The 20,157-nt window shown below is 48.7% G+C and overlaps 1 protein-coding gene across 17 annotated transcripts in view; it reads left to right on the forward strand.

Annotated features, from left to right (window-relative positions):
• LOC143355136 (CUGBP Elav-like family member 1-A) overlaps positions 1–20,157 on the forward strand; it is a 323,381-nt gene that overhangs the window by 41,719 nt on the left and 261,505 nt on the right. For 6 of the 17 annotated variants that reach the window (XM_076789684.1, XM_076789688.1, XM_076789689.1 and 3 more), the window contains exons 1-2: positions 1,516–1,992; positions 4,354–4,996. In XM_076789684.1, coding sequence (XP_076645799.1) covers positions 4,794–4,996 — 203 coding nt within the window. In that variant the 5' untranslated portion in view covers positions 1,516–1,992; positions 4,354–4,793. Of the gene's footprint in view, positions 1–1,510; positions 1,993–4,353; positions 4,997–20,157 lie in introns of those variants that run through there. The other 11 variants (XM_076789683.1, XM_076789686.1, XM_076789687.1 and 8 more) reach the window with 8 other exon arrangements.

Here is a 20,157-nt window from a genome sequence, read left to right on the forward strand (position 1 = left end):
AAATGGTTGTTCCGCGCTGGCAAACAGCTGCTGATGCTTAGCCGCGGCAGCAGCGATACCGTCTGCGACGTCTGCGTTATTATTCCCGGGCGAAAACTGAGCTCGGCTTCTTCGGCCTTATCTAGACGGCCGTGTTTCACGGCTTGCTCTCCGGCCTGTCCCTAATCCACGCGTTCGTTCCTTAGGCGGAGGTTCGTGGCCTTGACAATTTTCGCAAAAATTTTGTTCACACGCGTCCGTTTGTTTCTCCCGTGGAAATTGAAAATGTTCCAGCTACCGCGCGACACTGGTTGCACACACGGTTTTCTGTAATTTTCCGGTGTGCACCGTGTAGACGTACACGGAGAAACTCGGTTAGCATTCAGCGGGCAAACGAAACAAACGTTGTCGTCAGTCCGGCGTTTTTTTTTTAAATAATAAATAATCTTACGCGCGGGGACGTGGAACAGAAGAGAGAGAGAGAGAGGAAGCTCTCCGGACGCATTTGTCTCGACGTTAACGATATAATTGCAATATCCCATCTCCCGGCCGCGGTTTACGGTCGGCGCAATTTTGTTTGCTCCTTCTGTCGGCCTGTGGCGCGTTGTTTTCGTTAACGATATTATCGCGATATCGCGCGTGCAATTCGCCGGAGAGGAGCGAGCGCGAGGAGCCGGTTTCAGAGCGCTCGCCACCGTGCTGGCCGTAATTTATGCGCAGCGTCGCGTGTCTGCGACTCTATTTAACGTCTTCTAACGCTGGTTTAGCATCTATTGCGCGCAATGTCGCGCGTATTTGCTTATGCAATAAATGTCAAATACCTTTCTTACGATGCAGCGGCACTCGCCTCGTCGCGTCGCGTCGCGTCGCTCGTCGTTTTGCGTCTCGAGGACGCGTCGCCGTGTTGTGTAAGTCGTCGGTACAAAACGCTCCAACTGTTATCTAATCTCGGAGAGTCGCCCCGTGTCTTTACCTCGTCGGCTGGTGCTGCTTGCGGAGAAATATTTACTCGCAAACAAGCCTTCCCTTCCTGATGTATCCGGCTCGCGGCCGAATTCGTTGTCGTCACTCCTGTCGCTCCGAATTCCTTTCGTATCGCGTTTCGCGTCTCATCTACGGGAGGTCTGTCGCCTTTCTGGAAACGTTTACGATCATAAAAATCGCCTACCTCTGTACTCCCAGTCACGAGCCTTTTAGAATAAATAGAGTTAGAGGGAAGCACAGGGCGATCAGAAAATAAAAGCACAGAGCGATTGTAACCCCATGGTGTTTTCTCGGTCGACGATGTAGGAGGGATTAAAGGAGAGTGTTTGGTTGCAGATGACAGTCGGCATGCCGCCGTCGTAGTCGACGCAGCGATTCGTCGCGATAGGATCGCTCGATCGCCGAAAATGAATAGGATCAAGCCGGAGCAGGGACGATCCGATTAGCGCGATCAGAGGACGCAGGGAAGACAACGATCTCGCGGGGAAAAACGAATTGAAAAGCCTTCGACTAGCGAGGTGATCCGCTGCGGAAGACGCGGGGGGGCAGGGGTTCGGAGAGAAATCGTGGAAAAATCGAGCGTAAATGGTGTCGGTGGGACGGTTAAGCGGGTTTACGAGCGAGTAGTTCTCGTCCGGAGCGGTTTCTGTAGGCGAGAGCAGCCAGAGAGCAGGAGAACGCGCCGGTACGATCGGTGAGGGATGCGGCCCACGGCCGAAGGGTGGGGTCTTTGGGCACCGATAAGGCTTATCCGAAGATACGATGGCCGACTGCTCGGCTGTTGTCGTCAGTCGTAGTGCTCAGGTGGCGTCGACGAGATCGCCGCTCGGTTTAACTCACGCCGATACCGCGGGTTCGCGCCTCTTCCACGTTCGAGCACCGCAATCGCATCCCATCGTTGATCGAGTTCGACTCAGACTGGTCGGCGCGGAATTAACGGACGTCGCCACGGACGTACAAGAGGATCTCGAGGAAGAGGAAGCCGTCTGAGCGACCACGACGGAAAACAGGTTCGGAAACACGGCCACGGTAAAACGATAAGAACACTGTGTCCGACCATCGCGTCGCAATCGGTGTCACGGAAAACGGACCCCTCCTGCCCTCGTCAGTCCCCTGCGCCTTCTCCTTCGCTCCTTCGAACCTTTCCAGGGGGTGTGGACACCGGCTTCCAAGCCCCAACCACTCGCGATACACGCCCGCTATCTCAACACTCTGCTCCGAGTTCGAAATAACTTCACTCGCCCACAATATTCCAACAATCGTTTTAAAACGGACGATCAACGGTTCAGAATTTCTCACTAAAAATGAAATTGTATTCTGTTAACATATTCAGCAAATTGGTAACATATTCGGTAGACTTTGTGCTGGTCGGTAATGTGTTAAAAGTGATCCAGAAGATATTGCACTTGGTCGGGAAATTGCTAGAACACGGTTTGGAGATTGGCGCGGAGGGAATTTTGCAATAGCAGGTGTACACTGGAGTTCGCAGGCAGTGTCGTTGCAAAAGCGATTTCCACACCCCGGCGCTCTCTCCTGGCAAGTCTTGTTCTCTCAAAGCGTCTCGAGATTTTAATTTAACGTTTTAACGCGCGAAGTGGTCAACGGTAAAGAGAAGTCGAGGAGAGGAAGGAGAGAGTACCCAGAAGTCGGTTCGAGCAAGGAGCCCTGGCTACGTGTCGAACAGAGACGGAGGATGAGAGAAGGAGATAGGGAGCGCGAGCGGCGCGAAGGACAAAAGTGTTAGAGGGTAATCCGAGAGAGCAAGGCTCTCTTTCCTACGAGCTTTTCCCGGCTCGCGGCCCTTCCATTTTCTCTCTCTCTCTCTCTCTCTCTCTCTCTCGTCGCTTTCTTTCAGCCCCCTGCTCCAGGAGACTGGCAGCTCGCGTGCTAAATTATTCGTGACCCCTTTGACACTTGACAGCGGTGGCAGTTCCGGTAATTGTACGTCTATCTTCGCTCTCCAGACTCGAGTTTGACTTTCTTGCGTCCTTCTCCGGTCTCCGCCGAAAATTTCAATTTCCCCTCGGAGGGAAATTCTTGTAGACGGTGGACGATACCGATTCGATTCGCCGTTCTCTTTCGCTGTTCGAATTTCGTGGGGTTTTCTTTGGCCGAGAGCGAATCGACGACGGCATTTTGTTGTTTATTTTGCGAGCTGAAAAAGAAAGGTTTCGACCCGCCATAGAGGGAACGCAAACAAGATATTTAAATGTCCTTCGCTGTGAACGGTCCTCGATGCGAGCGCAGTTTTCCCGGGGTTAAAGCGGAACTGCGCTCGACGCTCGTCGCTCTCTCGTCGCGTTCGAAGCCCCGCTCCGTAAAATCCGAGCGTTTCGTTTAATTTCCTCGTTGGTGTTCTGCAACGAGCATCGGGGAGCGTCTTCCGGCGATAAGCCGCTCGAATCCGCACGAAATCCGCGAAACTATTCGGAAACACGCGGCGACGAGACGTCCCGCGGATCTGTGGCCGCGTCTCCGTTCTGTTTTCGATTTTCGGCGAGCTTTTTTTCGTTTCGGAGGAATATCCGGGCGATTCGATCGTTTCGGAACAAAGGAACTCCGGTCGACGAAACTGCGGGAGCGAAAGAGCCCGAACTCCTCTAAGAAAACGGAGATCGCACGGTGGGAGGGACCGGGGGGAGAGTAAAGCCGGAATAAAGGGCGAGAGAAGAGTAACGCTATTGGAGATCAGCTGGTTCGCCTATACGAGACGAGTTTCTAATTAAACTGAAACTTTTAATTGACTCGTTGCGAAGCCGTTTCGCGCGCTCGAGCTGTTCCACGTACGCGGCGTTCCGGCTATATCTACGTTCCTCCGATTTCACTCGCTTACACGAGTGCTCTGTCTTCGTGGACTCGCCTTTCCCAGCACCTTCCACAGTCGGAGGTCCGAGGAGGACCTTCTTTACGACCACTTCGTCGCCGGCTAATTAGAGATACGGAGTCCGATCGCGTTCCTTACGCGGAGGAAGCGTTCCGCGAAACATCCGCGCTCTTCCCACGGAAATTTTTTCTCCGCCCTTCGAAAGTGACGTCTGAACAGAGTTCTCGACTCTCGAAATCGTGTACGATAAACACGAGGTTAAAGTACGACGAGCAAACTTGTTCTCCGTGGACATTCTTTCCAGACGTCATTTCCGGGATATCGAGCGAACAGAGATTACTTTGGCCGTTTTTACGATGATTCAGATTAGATAATCCCCGGGTTGACCCTCTCGAACCGAGCTCCAGACGTTTCAGAGCGTCGCAATAATTCCTAACTCGACTCGTCGCTCGGCGTTCGAAAGACCGTGAACACACAATCGGTATAGACATCGCGAGTCGCGCTAATCAGTCGAGACTATATCTGATCGAAGATAACGCTTCTGACTTCTGTTTCTCTTTTTGTAGCGATTCAAGGAACTACGATAACTGGGATCCGTCAGCTTTCCGAACGTTGATCGACTCGCACGCTGTCGAGCCGTAACTACCAGTGTACGTAAATCCGTGCGTAAAGTCGGTGTCCTTGGATGAACAGTGATCGCCAAATATTATCTGTGTTCCGAGAATACGGGAAATCTCGAGAGTGTATCGTGAAAATTGAAAAAGTGTGATATATATATATATATAAGTATAAAGCGGAAAAGGGAAAAACCGGAGGAAAAGGAAATAGTGCGTCCCGTTCGGATCGATCGATCGATCGACTTTTTCCCAGTTGTTCGTACGCGTGAACCGGTCGAGTTTGAGGGTTGACGCCTTCAAACCGGAAACGACGAGTAATCCTGTCTTCCTCAAGGATAAGCGAGGCCGAGGGAAGGAGGCACCGAGAGCCGGTCGCCAGGAGGACTCCTATGAAAATGTTACAATCATTGACCGCTTTGGCGGGGAAGATCTCGCCGGGCTCGCCGACCGACAGCAACGCGAACAAGGTACACATGCACAACAACAACAACAACAACAACGTTGTGCACCACCATCATCCGTACGCGAAGCAGCAGCCCCAGCAACCCTCGCCTTCGTCGCAGTCCAGCAACGGCGACCAGAAGGAAAACACGTGAGTGCAGTTTCTTATTTTTCCACTGTTTATTCTCCTCGTTTCTCTTAAAAAATGTTCGTCGCAAAACAATTCTCATTTCCCTATACAGTTAAACCTGTTTTATTACGATTTTATTAGATTTACGTTTTATTATTTTATTTAGATTTTCGAAATAGCGAGAAAGTGTTTTCCAAAGAAAATAAATCATTAAATTACACATGGAAACATTTAAAAAAAATTTAATTTCTCATTTGAAACAGAGAAATTTTCAAAATGCACAATTCAATACCACTCGTCGTAGTCTAAAACGCGCATCTTCTTATGAGAACATTACAAGAGTGTTATAATGCCTGCACTGTTGGCATTCTTATAACGCATCAAAAAATCACACAAAACAAAACAAGTTTGACTCTACTGTGACTTCTCGATAATTGTCAATAACAGGACATACCCGAGCCGTGTTATGTTTACACTCCTCGGCGTCCGAGGCCTCTCGAGCCTCGGTGGTAGGGATAATACCGCGACGTTTATCGTCCAGGCCTTGGCGACATATACAGTGAAATCACTGTATTTCCATTCCTTTTAAAAATCGAAGAATGCCAATTCTGGGCTTGTCGAGCAATTTCACCTTGGAAATCAAAAAGTAATTTCCTCGAGTTTAAGAATAAATTACCAGGCAAGGTGTTAATTGAATTTCTTGTGGTAATCGTTGTTTTAAGTTGATGAATAATGCTTTGTAATAATGACAAGACTACATCTATTCAAACCTAACACCATCGTTATTCTAACATGTGCTTCAATGAAAAAGTTCATTCAAAAAATTCTGATGAAAACATTTTTATAATTTCAGTAATTGTGATAGAAAAAATTAGGAACCAGTCATTTTGACTGGTTCGGTAGTTCTAGTGTTAAAATGACTTTAAGGTTGAGAAAGTGTTTGTAAAATGTTTAAAAAATTGTTTAAATATTTTCTGGCGGACTGAAACGTTCAGGGGATCTCGGTGTTGGTGGGGCTCGTTAAGAATTGGTTTCGCGGAGAATTACTGGTGGAGGTGTCGCGATTCCAACGTGAATGGAAATTAAAGTTCGTTTCAGCCACTTATGTTTTATACTCGCTACTTTTTCCCATTATCTTGTTACTCGCGGCAACTTCGGAGCAAAGCTTCGCTTTAATGGAAAGGCTGACCCTCGGGAATATGCGAAGCGGTTCTTCTCTCCCGCACGGTGGAAGGAACGGGAGAATAGAAATACCTGTGGCAATAAAGAATCGCGACAAGATTTCGAATCGGAGCAGGTAGCAGCAGCAGCAGCAGCAGCCTCGTTCCACGGAAATATTTTAATTTACTATCGGCGCTCAGAATTCAGCGTTGTCTTTGATATCGCGCGCACGTGACAGCGTTCCTCTCCCTTATTTTTTCACCGGGACCCTTCCGTTCGTTAAAATTCCAAGAATATTCCGCCGGAGTTGAAACAAAAGAAAAAAAAAAGAAAACGAGAAGAATTTCCACGGAAAATATTTGAACCTCCCGACAAGCGGCGCGCCCGTATTTTTACAAATTCGGAATTTTATAGATTACCCCGTCAAAAAAAAAAAATGCCGAGCAAAAGCACATATTTATTTTATCGGTTAAACAGTTTTAAAAATTCTGTAGTCGGTCGCCGACTAACGATAAACTTTCCCTGCTGGTCGTTTGTTGTTTTTATTTGCGCGCTTGTATAGCGTGCTCTGGACGTCGCGCATTTTTCGCTCATGAAATTGTTAATATCTCCTGCTGTAAATATTTACCGTTTCCGATCGTCGATCGCGGTTTATCCTGTGTAAATGAATCGTTAAACAGCCCAGTAAAAACAGTTACAGCGGCGTCGCGCGATATTCTCTTTTCTTCCGGGCGGTCGATTCCGGGCATTCTTGAGCCGATGCCTGCCGGAGAACCTCGGGAACCCGGGAACCAGGGAACCCGCCGCGGAATTCAATATCATCCCGAAAAAATACGATCGGGAAAGAAGGCGCGACGGCGGCTGGTGTGAGAAATTAATTTAGACGTACACCGAAACTCGGATCCTTATGTTCCGTAACGGAACGCCGTTACGCCTGCAGAATTCTCCGGTTCTCGGTTCTCGGTCCACGCTCGAGGAATTCCGCCCTTCGAATATCGCGTTTTACGTTAGGCGGGTGCATATTTTAGAGAGATCTGTTCTCGGTGGGGGGTAGATGAAGGAGATTGGGGAGAAAAGGTGAGAACAGAGGGAACCAGCGCGAACAGAGAGACCAAGGAAAAGCGGGAGAGAGAGAGAGAGAGAGAGAGAGGGAGACTTGGTTGGAGAGAAATGTTGCACGGAAGAACCGGAGGGCTGGTCTCGGCTAGGTCTCTCCTCCCGCATCGAGGAATGTCGCCAAGTTATTTTAGGCTTTCACTCCCTTCCTGCTCCACGGAGACCGTCGTACGGGTCGCGTTTACGCGACGTAACGAAATAATGAAGAAGGGCACGACGACGTATCGCGTTCTTTACTGTCTCCGCCAAAGGAGGAACCACCCTACTCCAAACGCCGGCGAAACAACGCTGACAAAAGGCGACCGTAATTTTTCCCCGAGTCTCATCTCGAGCCTCCACCCATTGTCGACCCGCGTTGATTCCTTTGTGAGAGCTAATGCCAATCCGATTCGGCGTACTTACCTCGCGGCAGTGTGTATTCTCGCGTGCGCTTTCCCAGTCAAACAGAAAAATTTGCAAAATTTCTTGCGGCATTGCCGCCGATTTGCTCGCGAAGAAAGTACGTCGAATCGGGGTTGTAGGGGGATGAAAGGCAACGGGAGCACGATACTTTCCCATTTGACGGTCGCGAGGTTAATAAATGTACACTTTCGGGGCGGCTAAGCACACGCGTTTACGTTCGATGCAGGAGGGCAAGCACTGTATCAAGTTGCCCCGTAAATTCTCCTTAATAGCTAATACCACGGAAAGCCGCGCAGCCGGGCTCATGGAATAATAAGATACTGGCGCGATGAGTAGTTAATTACGGGAAGTGTCGGCGCGATCAGCGAGCTGCTCTTTCCCGACGCGGCGCGGAGCGGGCGCGGAGCGTGTAAGTTCGCGAAGAGGCGCTTAACGCGTGTAGGGAGCCCGATAGTCGGTACGGTTAAGTGATATGTACTGCTCGAGGGGTGGAATACGCTTAACAAAAGGGTCACCGCGGACCCTAAAGGTCCTACGACCCGGGAGGGTCTTCTTATCTAGATACGAATGCTTTACTCGCTCGGGGAACTACATCGAAATTAATTTCTGACTGTCGGCAAGAGTCGAGCTTCTATCTAACCTGGCGACGCTGGAACAGGCACGTTTGCTACGTCATGAATTACGCAAATATTTGTTACTCGTTCCTATACGAACGACGTCTTACCTGCCGGGCTTATCGCGGTGTCGTGACGGATCTAGATCCGCGGTTGATAAAGCCACTCTCGACGATCCTAAGCGCTTCCACCTCGACGGAAAAACCGCTCCCACCTTTTATTATTACATGCTGAATTTTTCTACCAGCCTTGTCGAGAAAACTTGCACTGTATTAACTCTATCGCTTTAATAATATCTTCTTCGTTCAATCCCGATAGCAGTCTGTGTTAACACTTTAGCTACCCGGCTTTTCCATGACCGAGTAACAAATTTCCTTTCAAGTAATAATCGCGAGGAAAGTCCTGGACCTGTGCCCGATTTTTCAACGAATATTATTATTACAAGAGATAGAGATTTTCATATAAAGAAGTGGTATCTTTCCATTAATAAAAGAGGGCCTTCGTTAAGGGGACGTTTTTCGTTCTCAGGAAAGAGATTAGAAAATTCTAGCGTGGGAGAAAACTTCTCCATACGTAACGACAGTGCACTTGTTTCGTTATAAAACGATTCGTAGGTCGAGGAAAATCCCGAAAATTCGTAGCACAAAATCTGGGAAGCAGTTCGATGAGTCGAGCGTTCAAGCGGATTCGGTGTACGGTGAGAAACAGGTGCCAATACCTAGACTTTAGTGGCGTTATTAGGCGTTATCGGCGAGCAACGGTAATGGGGTATCGCGCGAGGGAGGGTGTCGAATCGAAGAAGAAAATCAATTTTTTGAGCGTTAAAGGTCGGCATCGAGCGCGCTCTCGTCCAGCGAGCTGTGTCGTCGCGTCGAGCCGAGCCGAGCCGGTTCGCGTGCGATATCGATCCGTTTCTCGTTTCCGTTTAATATCATTCGCACATAGGTACACGCAGACGTAAGCATGGTAGCGCAGGCCGCTCATGCCCCGTCAGTTATTCGACTTTACGTTGTCACGATGACGATGACAATGGCGATGGCGATGGCGATGGCGATGGCGACGGCGATGGGGCCGGGAGAACGCGTTACGAGTCACATTACCGCGTTCCCAAGTCGAGCATCCATCAGTGGCTCTACCTACTTCGTGGTCGCTTTATAGATCTGACAAATTGCACTACTATTCCAACGTTGCCTAGCACCGTCGCGTTTCGTTCCGCCCCGCGATATCGTATAACGCGCGAGGCCGACCAGCTCGCGCAGGATTATCCGCGACGCATTACAGAGACCTTCGAATCAATCTAATCGGCCAGCTGACCGTCCAACGGAATCGACAGAACTCGTTCGACGCGTCGCATCGTCGAATTTCGGTCAGTAACTCTGCCCGCTTGATCGTTAACGTGCTAGCTGACAGATCCGTCCTTCGCGAAATCCCCGAGATCAAAGCGAAATATTCTTAGGGAAATTCATGGGGAGCTATCGCTCTTTCCGTCTTCGAGAAACTCGTAAATTTTATCGGAATTTCGGTTGCACGAATACGTCACGCCGCGAGCTCATCGGCGTCGGTACTTTGTATCGTCGCGTAATTTACAACACCGTTGCGCCTCGGGCGAAAAGTGCTTAGAACTCGGTTGGAAGTCGCGCGTGCAAAGCCGCTTCTTTGAAGTCTATTGAGACGGCGTGCATGATGTCAACGCTCCGGCGGTCTAGATTTAGGCGAAAACGGCAAAGGTTACGTCATACGCGGCCACATGTTCGCGGCACATGTTCTTCGACCGGTGCGTTTCTCGGTGAAATCGTAACTCTCTGACCAACACCTCGATTCGTAGCTCTGCTTTAACCCATTTGCATCGTCAGCGTATATACAGGGTAAACACGAGATAAAAAATTTTTTTCTTCACCACTATATTGCCGGTCCCGGCAATAGTGTAACTTTGTCTGAAGTTTTCTGATAGGACTGTAAATACGAAAGATATTTATATATGCTGTATATGCTCAATTTTCCTGGTCACCATCACCGGAGCCGTATGCGTACGCTCACCTTGTTGGTCACTATGATTATTGGTTAGCTAACAATAGAATTGCAGGGTGTTAGAGATGAAGTCTAGAGATGAAAGCACAAGTTTCCTAACGATGCAAATAGGTTAAAATATTGTGATATTCGAACGGTTTTCAAGCAACTGGGTTAAAAATAACGGCGGATCAGCGACGATAAAATAATTCAGACCTTAAGGAGAGAAAATCGATAGTTGTCCAGCGGTCCTAGAGCGCTCTATCCGAGGAAAGGGAATGGGCGGAGGGTCGGAACGGTGTCGAAGGTCCGCGGGCGCAATAAACGCGATTCCCCTCAGCCTTTCCCTCTGTATTTTTCCGGCGAAATGTTCGATTAGGAAGCATGTAGCAGTTTGGCGCATCCTGGTCCCGCAGACGTGACGTCTCGATCGCGTAACGCGCATCAGCGCCGCGAGACAAAAAGGATCGGGCGTGTTGGGACATTATTGTCGTTGGCTGGTGCGCGCGGCGGTGGAAATACGTGGGGAAAATGAGGAAAACGAGAGGGAGCATGGCGCTAGACGGTCGCCGGCACATGGAACACGCGAGGACGATACAATTTGGAGCTTTGCAGCGGAGCCGTCCGACAATACCGCGACGGTACGTGTCTCGTGACCGCGAACACACGCTGACACCGGTGTTACGAGGGTCTCTATCCTCCTGCGTGAAAAAAATTGCCAAAGAATTGCCGAAGAATTGCGAGATAAGGCGCCGAGGTTTGTAAACAGCCGCGAGTTACATTGGGATCCCGCGCGTTTGTCGGATTTGTCGGATTTCTTGGATGATACTTCTTCGGCGCTTGATCTCTCGTCTTTGCGGGGCACAGCCACCGTAAACTTGGCGAACAGAAGACTGGCTGGAGACTGTGGGGAACGATTAACGCGTCCCCGCTATTTATGAAAGATTAAACACAACGAGAACCCGCAGATGAACGCGGCGAAGTTCGTCCGCCCCGACCGTGGAGCCGGTTTTCCAAGGGACTGTAAATGTTTCGGGAATCGTCGCCGGCAACCGGATGCCGACGCCTTCCAAGTTTCGCATAGTTTTCTAACGGCGGCGGTTCTAATCCAGGAAGTTCCGGGACGATCGGCGAACGGGGGATAGTTAGGGCGAACTTTCGAAAGGATAGAAAACGCGTGAAGTCGGACATTGTTAGCGAGAGAGATCTTCTCCCGGAGACGTCTCCATTCTCGCGAATAGCTTCTCGAAATCTTTTCCAGAGAGAGAGAGAGAGAGAGAGAGAGAGAGAGAGCGCCGCCCGGAATCGCGCTGTTGCAAGTTCACGCGGATTTTAACAGCTTTCCGTATCTGCTTTTGACAGCGACAACAATGCTTGCGGGATTCTGCTCGGGGCTCAAGATCGCCGAAGAAAAGGGGCTCAGACGACGCTGTTGTCCAACGATCGCGCGGATTCCATCTTTCCTGGGACCGGGCTAACTCACCAGTCGCTTCTGATACGATAATCGATCACCTTCTCCGTATCGAGAACCCTGCGATCGATAAATATACCGCCAATCGGAATTCATAGTCGCAAAAGTCTCCTCTCGATGATGTTAATCGAGTCGAGAAATAAATGTCTGATTAACCCTTAGCACTCGAATGGTGACTGTAAGGCACCACTAAGAATTGCTACATGATTATTCAAAATATTTTTTAAATTATTAAATTTGTTTGTATTTAATAAATTACTGAACATTTCAGTTTTGTAGGAGTAAATTGCACCATTCCCGTATGTATAACACGAACAATATATACAGGGTGAGTCACCTAAAGTTTGCACCTCAAATATCTTTGTTGTTTCTAAAGATACGTAAAATATGGTAAGGAGACAAAGTTGAATGGTACAATGGGGCTGACACGATGCCACAAAAAATTTTGTTTTTATGTCATTTTGTTAGAGATATCAAGGTCACCTTGACTTTTTTAAATGGAACTACCCTTTTTTAAACACCTACAATGATAGTCCCTTTCATTAGGAATGCAGTGACTATATTATTCCAAGGTCATTCAAGGCCAAGGACAGAGAAAACGAATGAGACTAAAATATGGAAGCAGAATACCTGTATTTTATAAATGCATAATTGGACCATGATTAGTGAATGTTGCTTCGTCCGTAAACAAGACATTAGAAAAAAATGAATGATTTTGAAGCAATCCCCATTGACAAAAGTTAATTCTATTTTGAAAATCATTCCCGTGCAATTCTTGATGGAGCGATATGTGGAACGGATGAAATTTATGTCGGGCCAGAATTCGTATTACGCTACTTTGACTTATGCCTGCTTTCCGGGAAAGTTTTCTCGTACTCACGTGAGGATCGACAGCTATAGTTGCTAAACTATTAATTTCATTGTCTTCATTAGTCGTGGGATTCTTCCGTTTGTGCCGTCTTGCATGTACACTTCCAGTACTTCGAAACAACCTGTACGTATTAATGAAAGTCTGTCTAGAAGGAGTGTTTCGCTCGGGGTACCTTTCCTCATAAAGTAATCGGGCCTGCACTGCATTTTGTCTACATTCACAGTAAATCGTGATCATATCACACTTTTCAGTCATTGAATAAGACGGAATCGCATTTGGGAACATACTGATAGTAAATAAGAATGCTGAATAACAATAACATTGAAGGACCTTAGTATGTTTACTTCAACTACGACCATACTATGTTTAATATTTACTACAAGTCTCAACCGTGATAAACTTATTCAGCTTTCATATTTTAAATCTTATACCTTTTCTCTGTCTGTGACCTTGAATGACCTTGGCATAATTATTGTCACTGAATTCCTAATGCAAGGTACTATCATTGTAGGTGTTTAAAAAAGGGTGGTTCCATTTAAAAAACTCAAGGTGACCTTGATATCTCTAAAAAAATGACATAAAAACAAAATTGTACCATTCAACTTTGTCTGCTTACCATATTTTACGAATCTTTAGAAACAACAAAGATATTTGGGGTGCAAACGTTAGCCGACTTACCCTGTATATATAGAAGGGAAATATTCTAGGTCGGAAGAAATGTTTCGTTTTGGGGTTGTAATAGCTTCGAGTGCAAAGGGTTAATTGTCTCCGGCAATTCCTTCGGAAAATATCTGGCTGGTAACGCTATGATCGAAATCTCGCGAAACAATAATAAATCTTGCGAATAAACGAACGATATTGGGCAGCAGCCGCATCGATATCGGTCGGCCTGGAAAGCCTGTTCCGTGGTCGGGGACGTTATTAAGCGAAAGAGAAGAAGGAACTTTTGACCGTTTTAGCGGAGGAGGAAAACCAGCCAGAATTCATGCGCTTTCCTGGCACTCGACCGCAGCCTATCAAAGGCGAGAGAAATTCTTCTGACAAAAGAGAACGCGCGTCGGCATTGTTGCCGTCCATTTCCCGATGTTCCAGCTTCGGAATTGAGTACGAACGAGGTTCCCCGTTGTCGCGGCAAGTCGTGTACGAACACTAAAGCCTCGGCTCTCTGCTCGCAAGACGAAAGGGTGTCGCGGGGGTTGAAGACGAAAGGAAAAGTTTCTCGTTCCCCCAAGCGACCTAGTTCCCGCGTCCATCATGTTTTGTCGCCTACCCCTCTCCCCCCTCTCTCTCTCCTCTTTTTCTCTCTCTCTCTCTCTCTGTCTCGTGTTCGTGGGCGTTGTTTACCGTGGCGGAGGCCCTTTCGCAAACGGCTGGGAAGGTCTTTGTTGCAAGGGTAGCGATTATAATCGAGCACCCGGTGACTATCCTCTCGAGCTTTTCTTGGATCGATCGATCCGCGCCCGGTTTCGCTCTGTTCACGCAGAAATAGTGCCGGCGGTAAACACGATTAATCGGCGAGACGTTATCGCCGAGCTTCGTCGAAAATTCTACCGTCTCCTTCGAATTATTAAACCCTCGAGTTGACCCTCGAACTATCGGCCCCCGTATAAGCGAGTAGTAATTATTTTCGCTCTCGCTTTGTGTCCGCCCCAGATGGTTACCGTATAATTTCTCCTCGGCATCTGGGTCTCGGTGAAATGCGATCGATTTCGCCGAGGCTGCTTCGTCGTTCTGCTCCCGTGGATCATAAGAAACGCTAGAGATACCCGGTCGATGAATCGTCGGCGAGAACGTTTCGGGGCCTCGATTGTTTCCGCGGGAGGGACGAGAGGAAACCAGACCGAGGCTAGAACAAAGAGGCTCTGTTGTAAACCTTGCCCGCGAATAAAAAGATTCAACTTTCGCCGACTATGTTTATAACAGGCGTATCAGGTGGATAAAGAACGTCGTCTGGCCGAGACACAGACGGCTCGACCGGTTCGACCGTGTTCCCGCGGCTCGCGCTATAGTAATAAATGATAAGAAGCGCATACAACTTGACCTAGAGGAAATACGTACGTGGTCTAACGTTCTGCAAACACGTACCGACGCTTGCTATCGATCTCGCTTAAAATTGCCGCTTCTGCCTTCCGCGGCTGGCGGTTTATAAATTATTTCGCCGCACACTTTCCCGCCGTTTCCTCATCACCTCCGATGTAACCATTAACGAGACACGTACCTTATTGCCCCCCGCCTCCCTCCCACCCTTCCAGCGTTCATAAATTATTATTCGCCCCGGGGAAAATATATCCGGTCAGTCGAACCCAACACCTGGACGCCCGTCGGGCAGACGATGACGCGAGAAATCATCGTTACCACTGTCTAATGCATCATGATTAACGAGAACGTCGACATTTCGTACGTGATACATCGCTGGCAAAGTTTTCCGGGCTCGTCCTATCGCCGCTGTATAACAATGCACCGTTTCCATGACTGTAATCATGAGTAATCGAGCCATTACAGGGTCCAACCGATTCGGTCCCCTATGATCCGCTCGATCAACTCTCAATTAGCCCCGTCGATTCGTCAAATTTTTCCACGGTTCACATCCCAACACCGGAAAGGAATTAAAAATTAATTCTCCGGCCAGACTGATTGAAATTGTTTGCGCCACCGATTTTCTCCTTCTATTTCTCTTCGCGGGGGTGTCGCGCGAATCTCTTCGGGGATCAATAGATCGCATCCTCGCACGATCTGCATGAAATTTCATCTTTGATTCTCCGACTATCGTCCCGATTGACCCTGCTATCCGATCGCATTAGCATGTTATTAGCCGGTTGTTTACCTCGGGTTAATCATCAGCTCGGCGCCAACGATTCGCAGACAGCTCCGCCGGGAGAATCGAATCGGCCAATCCGATTCACCCAGATAAATTCGATGACGGGATCGTTCCGGTGAAAAAACGACCGAGCGCGCAATCCGTGCCGCACCTCCAGACAAGCGTTGCGCATCTCGCGCATTTTCTCTTTCGGAATGGAAACACCGCCATCGGGGGAAAATAAGAATCGATATATCGGGCTGCGCTATTTTTCTCTCGGACGTTCCGTCGAAATCCGACAGAGTCATCGCTGCCGGTTCTTGCGAACAGCGTGGCCGTCGAAATGTTAGACGAATGTGCGAAACTGCTGCTGAAAAATTAGGAGACGAACAGCACTCGTACTTTCAAGCTTCGAATTTTATTCCGAAAATTCCCCGTAACTGTGTGCAGAAATATTTCATTTTCCAACTTTTCGTCGCGATTTTTCGACGATCGATGGCTAAATCGATTTCGGATTGTAGGAATCGGACGTTGTGAACTTTGAAAGAAGTGGATTTTGGGGAGTTAATTCGAGTCGATTTTGGAACGTACACCCGGTGGAATTTTTCGAACGTTCGAGGGCTTAAATTAAAGTTGGAAGATCGCGCTTCATGACGGGTTCATTTTAGTCTCGACGAGACATTTATTGTTTAATGAGAGAGGGAGGCTATTTTTCCGTTATGAGAAGCGACAATATTAAGCAGGGAGAACAATATCGCGGGGGAGAAGAAAAGAAAAAGGTCGGTCGACGGCATGACGTCTTAAAAAGTGTCGCGAAGAGACTTAATGAACACGGGAGCGAGGGTTGTTACGTGCCGGATAGCGGAGCGGTCAGTTTTAATTCCGGATGGCAGCGTCGCGTGTCCCGGCAGTGTTAAAATCTGTAGAACTAAAGGGCACCGCTGTAGGAGAGTTTATTGGAAGGATGGAGAGTTAATTAAACGAATAAATAACGTAACAAAGCCTCTGCGAGGAGCGTAAAGGGAGCCGTCGCGGCACGGCGCGGGCGTCGAGCGGCGCGGCGCAGCGCGTCGGAGAATAGGACGGTTTCGCGCTCCTCTTTCAGAGACATTGCTCTGCAAATATACATTCGTATATTCTATGCCGGCGTTCCCCTTCCACCGTTCTCGCCCCGGCTTATCCTTTTGCCTTCCGAAAGCGTGCCACGTCCCCTACCCTCGTCATTTTCTCGCTCTTATTGTTTCCGGGTTTTTCTCCTCGCACGCTGTCCGCACGGGAAACCGACGCGCCGCGACATTCGATCAATCGGAGATTTCAAACTTGATTCGACGAACGCTCTGAGCGAAATGAGAAATTTCGAAAATAGAGGCCGCCGTTCCGCGTTCGCTTTCGCAAAAATCACTGATCGGATACGCCGGGAAATTTGCTTCCTTGGAGAAAAATTCATCGGTGAAAATTCGAACTTTTCGGATTACTTTATCCGAGTGCGCGTCTCTTTATAATCGCAGTTTGATAAATTCCATCTCCTCGAGCGCGGAGCAGTTTGTTCCATCCACTCGGGAGAACAGAGGGCCGGTCGGTCGGTCGATTTGGTTTGTTGTGCGTAAATCATTAGTTTTATCTCGCTCATCCACTCGGTGCCGGCGCTTTATCTATCGGGATAACCGGCAGTTCGGCGAAAAAGCCGGCAAAAAATGTTTAAAACAATGGCCCGGTGTCGGTGTTAGGGTCCGTTTTGCCGGTTGCGCTGTTTCGCCCGTCGAAAATGGCCCGGCAACAATGGCCGCCGATATACGGACGGCTAACTCGAATGCACACGTCGATCGAGCTAACGAGAAAATGACGGCCTACGTTTTTCGCTAACTGCGTCGCCTAAGTGTGGTATCGACTCGTTGATGTTTATTGCGCTTCCGCGGGAATACTTGCGATATCCGCGACAAAAATGCGTCGACACGTTCACGGGGTTCCGCTCCGAACGAACAATTAATTATTCGGACATCGACGTCTTGCGTGTGCCAGCAGACATTTATAATTCCCGGATTAAATTGAGCCACGACGAACTGTTGGCCTCCGGATTAACACGTTAACTGTCGCATATGACTGACAGTGATTTTTGACTGGGTTTAGAAATTCATTTTTGTTGTAAGATATCCAGATAAACCGAATTTTATTGGAGTCTTTCGAATTCAAAAGGGTTAAGACAGCAGCCCATATAATACATTTTAAATTTCTAGTTTTGGTTTCATTAATTACTCTGATTTTGTAAGAATCTCTGGGTTTGATATTTGCCGCTTAACGTGTTAATTCGTGTATTTCGGCGAGAAAAAATTGCAATTGGAAGCAATTGGACGGCGCTGGTTTCAGGCGGAAATAGAAAATATCGCGACACGATCGTGCTCGATATTCTAGCGAATCGAGTTCGATCGCTGACAGAGAAACGATCCCGGAATTCGTGAGCAACAATGCCGTCGGTCGGACAAAACATTCCGCGCGCTGCGCAGCCTAGAGTAAATACACTCATTGTCGGGGCATTCACGCGTACGTAACCTTCTTTCCGGAGACTCTGGCCGGGGCCAACTCTTTGTTTAAAACGGCAGTGGAAAACCCTACTGGCCGGGCAAATCCTCTTTCCTCGTGGTTCGGCAACGTTTCGAGCGGAAACACTTTGGCTGCGCGGACATCGTGGTAATTATGGGTCGCAGTTGCGCTCGTCCTACGCTGCGTTTCTGTCCGCTCGCTGTCTCGTAGGTGTGTCCACGGTTTGATATTCCGATTCGAGGAACAAACGTATTTTTCGGAGAAGTATTCTCGAATTTCCGGGCGAAAGAAAAAGTTTCAATGAGCCAATCAGGGTCCGGCGCAAACAATAGTTAAATGGCAATCAAACATTCCGGCCGTTCCCGCTAACAAGCAGAAAGGGAGCAGCCACTCTGAATTTCATAGGCGATTCAATAAATTAGGTACGATTTCAAGTTTCCCCGGACGTGCAGCAATTTACCAGTAAACTTGGAAGTGCTTGCTAAATGCGAATCAGAAATAAACGTGGAATCAACGAACCGCTACGCACAGTGATTGTCTTACGGTTAACAGCGAGCGAGAGAGAAAGAGAGAGAGAGAGAGAGAGAGAGGAGGAGGAATAAGAGGCAAAGGAGATGGAGGAGGAGGAGAACCGAACAGTCGGGGAGCGGAAAGAGAAACGGTCGACGGGGGTTGGTGGCGGCGGCGGCTCGAGTTTGGTAAAAGTTAAATCTAAGCAAAGTTTACGTTCGCAGGGTCGTTAAAAGTTTTAAGGGATAAAGCACTCTCGCTTTATTGAAAGACTCGTTACAACGGAATTTCAGTCTGGAACCGTTTTGCGATTCATACCGCGAGCGTATCTTAAAGTGGGCGACGGGAGAGGGGAGAGAGGGGAGCCGAAGGAAGAGGCGGGAGATCGAACGAAACTCGCTCGAGGAGTTTCGCGAAACGGGTAACAGCATCCCGGCTGGCTCAGCTTCGCGCACACAATTAAAAATTCGTTAGTGTGGCCCAGTTTTGCGACCTTCCAATCGAGAGATAGCGAATCGACGCCTCCCACGATCCGCTGGGAGCCGAAACGCGAACGCTCAGAACGCCAAAGATCTGTTTCGGACGTGATATCGAAACAACCTCTGCCTCGGAGCGCACGCTTGCCCAGGAAACGATCGAATTGGGAAAACGTCGATAACAGAGAAATAGAGTTTCATTTGATTAGAGTTTGTTTGAAATTTTGATCGCGAGCTCCGGATGTTACAGAGAGAGAGAGAGAGAAAGAGAGCAACCGGTTAATCGATTCGCGTCGGCCAGGTGAGTTTTGTGTTCCGCTTCCGGTAGGTACAGTTGAAATATCAGGTCCATCGACGATGGCCCAGTTCCAGAACGGATCACCGGGGTGGTTGTCTTTGAAACGGCGGAGCGACTAGCCGAATCGGAACCGGCGAATAAACGGACTCGGCTCCTAAAATAGGGGTTAGGATTCTCGAGAGCTCGGCTTGCGGACGAATAACCCGAATGCGCGCACTTGTACGTGCATACAAATGCGTCGGCTAACCGGCAGAATGCATGCGGCTCGAGTCCGGGACACTGGTGTCAACTGGATCTAGGTTTTATGGGTTAGCAGGGTCCGCTGGTATGAGGGATTGCGAATTGTAGACGGTCCGGGACCGTTTACGCGTGTCGGGCAACGTTCAACTTTGCCCGAGATAGCGTGTTTCCATTTCAACTTCCGCGAAACCCATTCGCGAAAAAGTGTCCTCCGCGTCGCGTGGAGGTTTATTTAAATTTGCAAAGGCCTCGTTTACCTCGGTTTAATATCGAGTCCGTTAAATACGAATGTTGCTTTTTCTAAATTGTATCTCTCTTAGGCACGCGATTCCGTTCCTCCTAGGAGATCGCATGACGGAGGAGTTTCACTCGTAGGGGTTAATTGTCACCATCGTGATCGGAGGTCGCCAAAGTATGATCGATTCGAGAGGAAAATCTGGCAGATCGAATTTTCGCGCGGAAGCTCCGGGAAACGGGTAATTCGACACTTACCGGGAGACAGCGGGACTTAGGTTTGCGCGTGGGTGGTAGGGATGACACGCAAATTCCGGAATCTAAACATACCCTCGCGGAGAGAGAAAGGGAGAAAGCTCGAACGGCGCGTGTCTCGTATTTCGAGTTTCGAGTGAGTCACGGGACCCGGGGACGAAAATAGCGGGGTTGTCCGCGGTTTATGAGCCG

Source organism: Halictus rubicundus, chromosome 6, assembly GCF_050948215.1.
Source record: "Halictus rubicundus isolate RS-2024b chromosome 6, iyHalRubi1_principal, whole genome shotgun sequence".
NCBI lineage: Eukaryota > Metazoa > Arthropoda > Insecta > Hymenoptera > Halictidae > Halictus > Halictus rubicundus.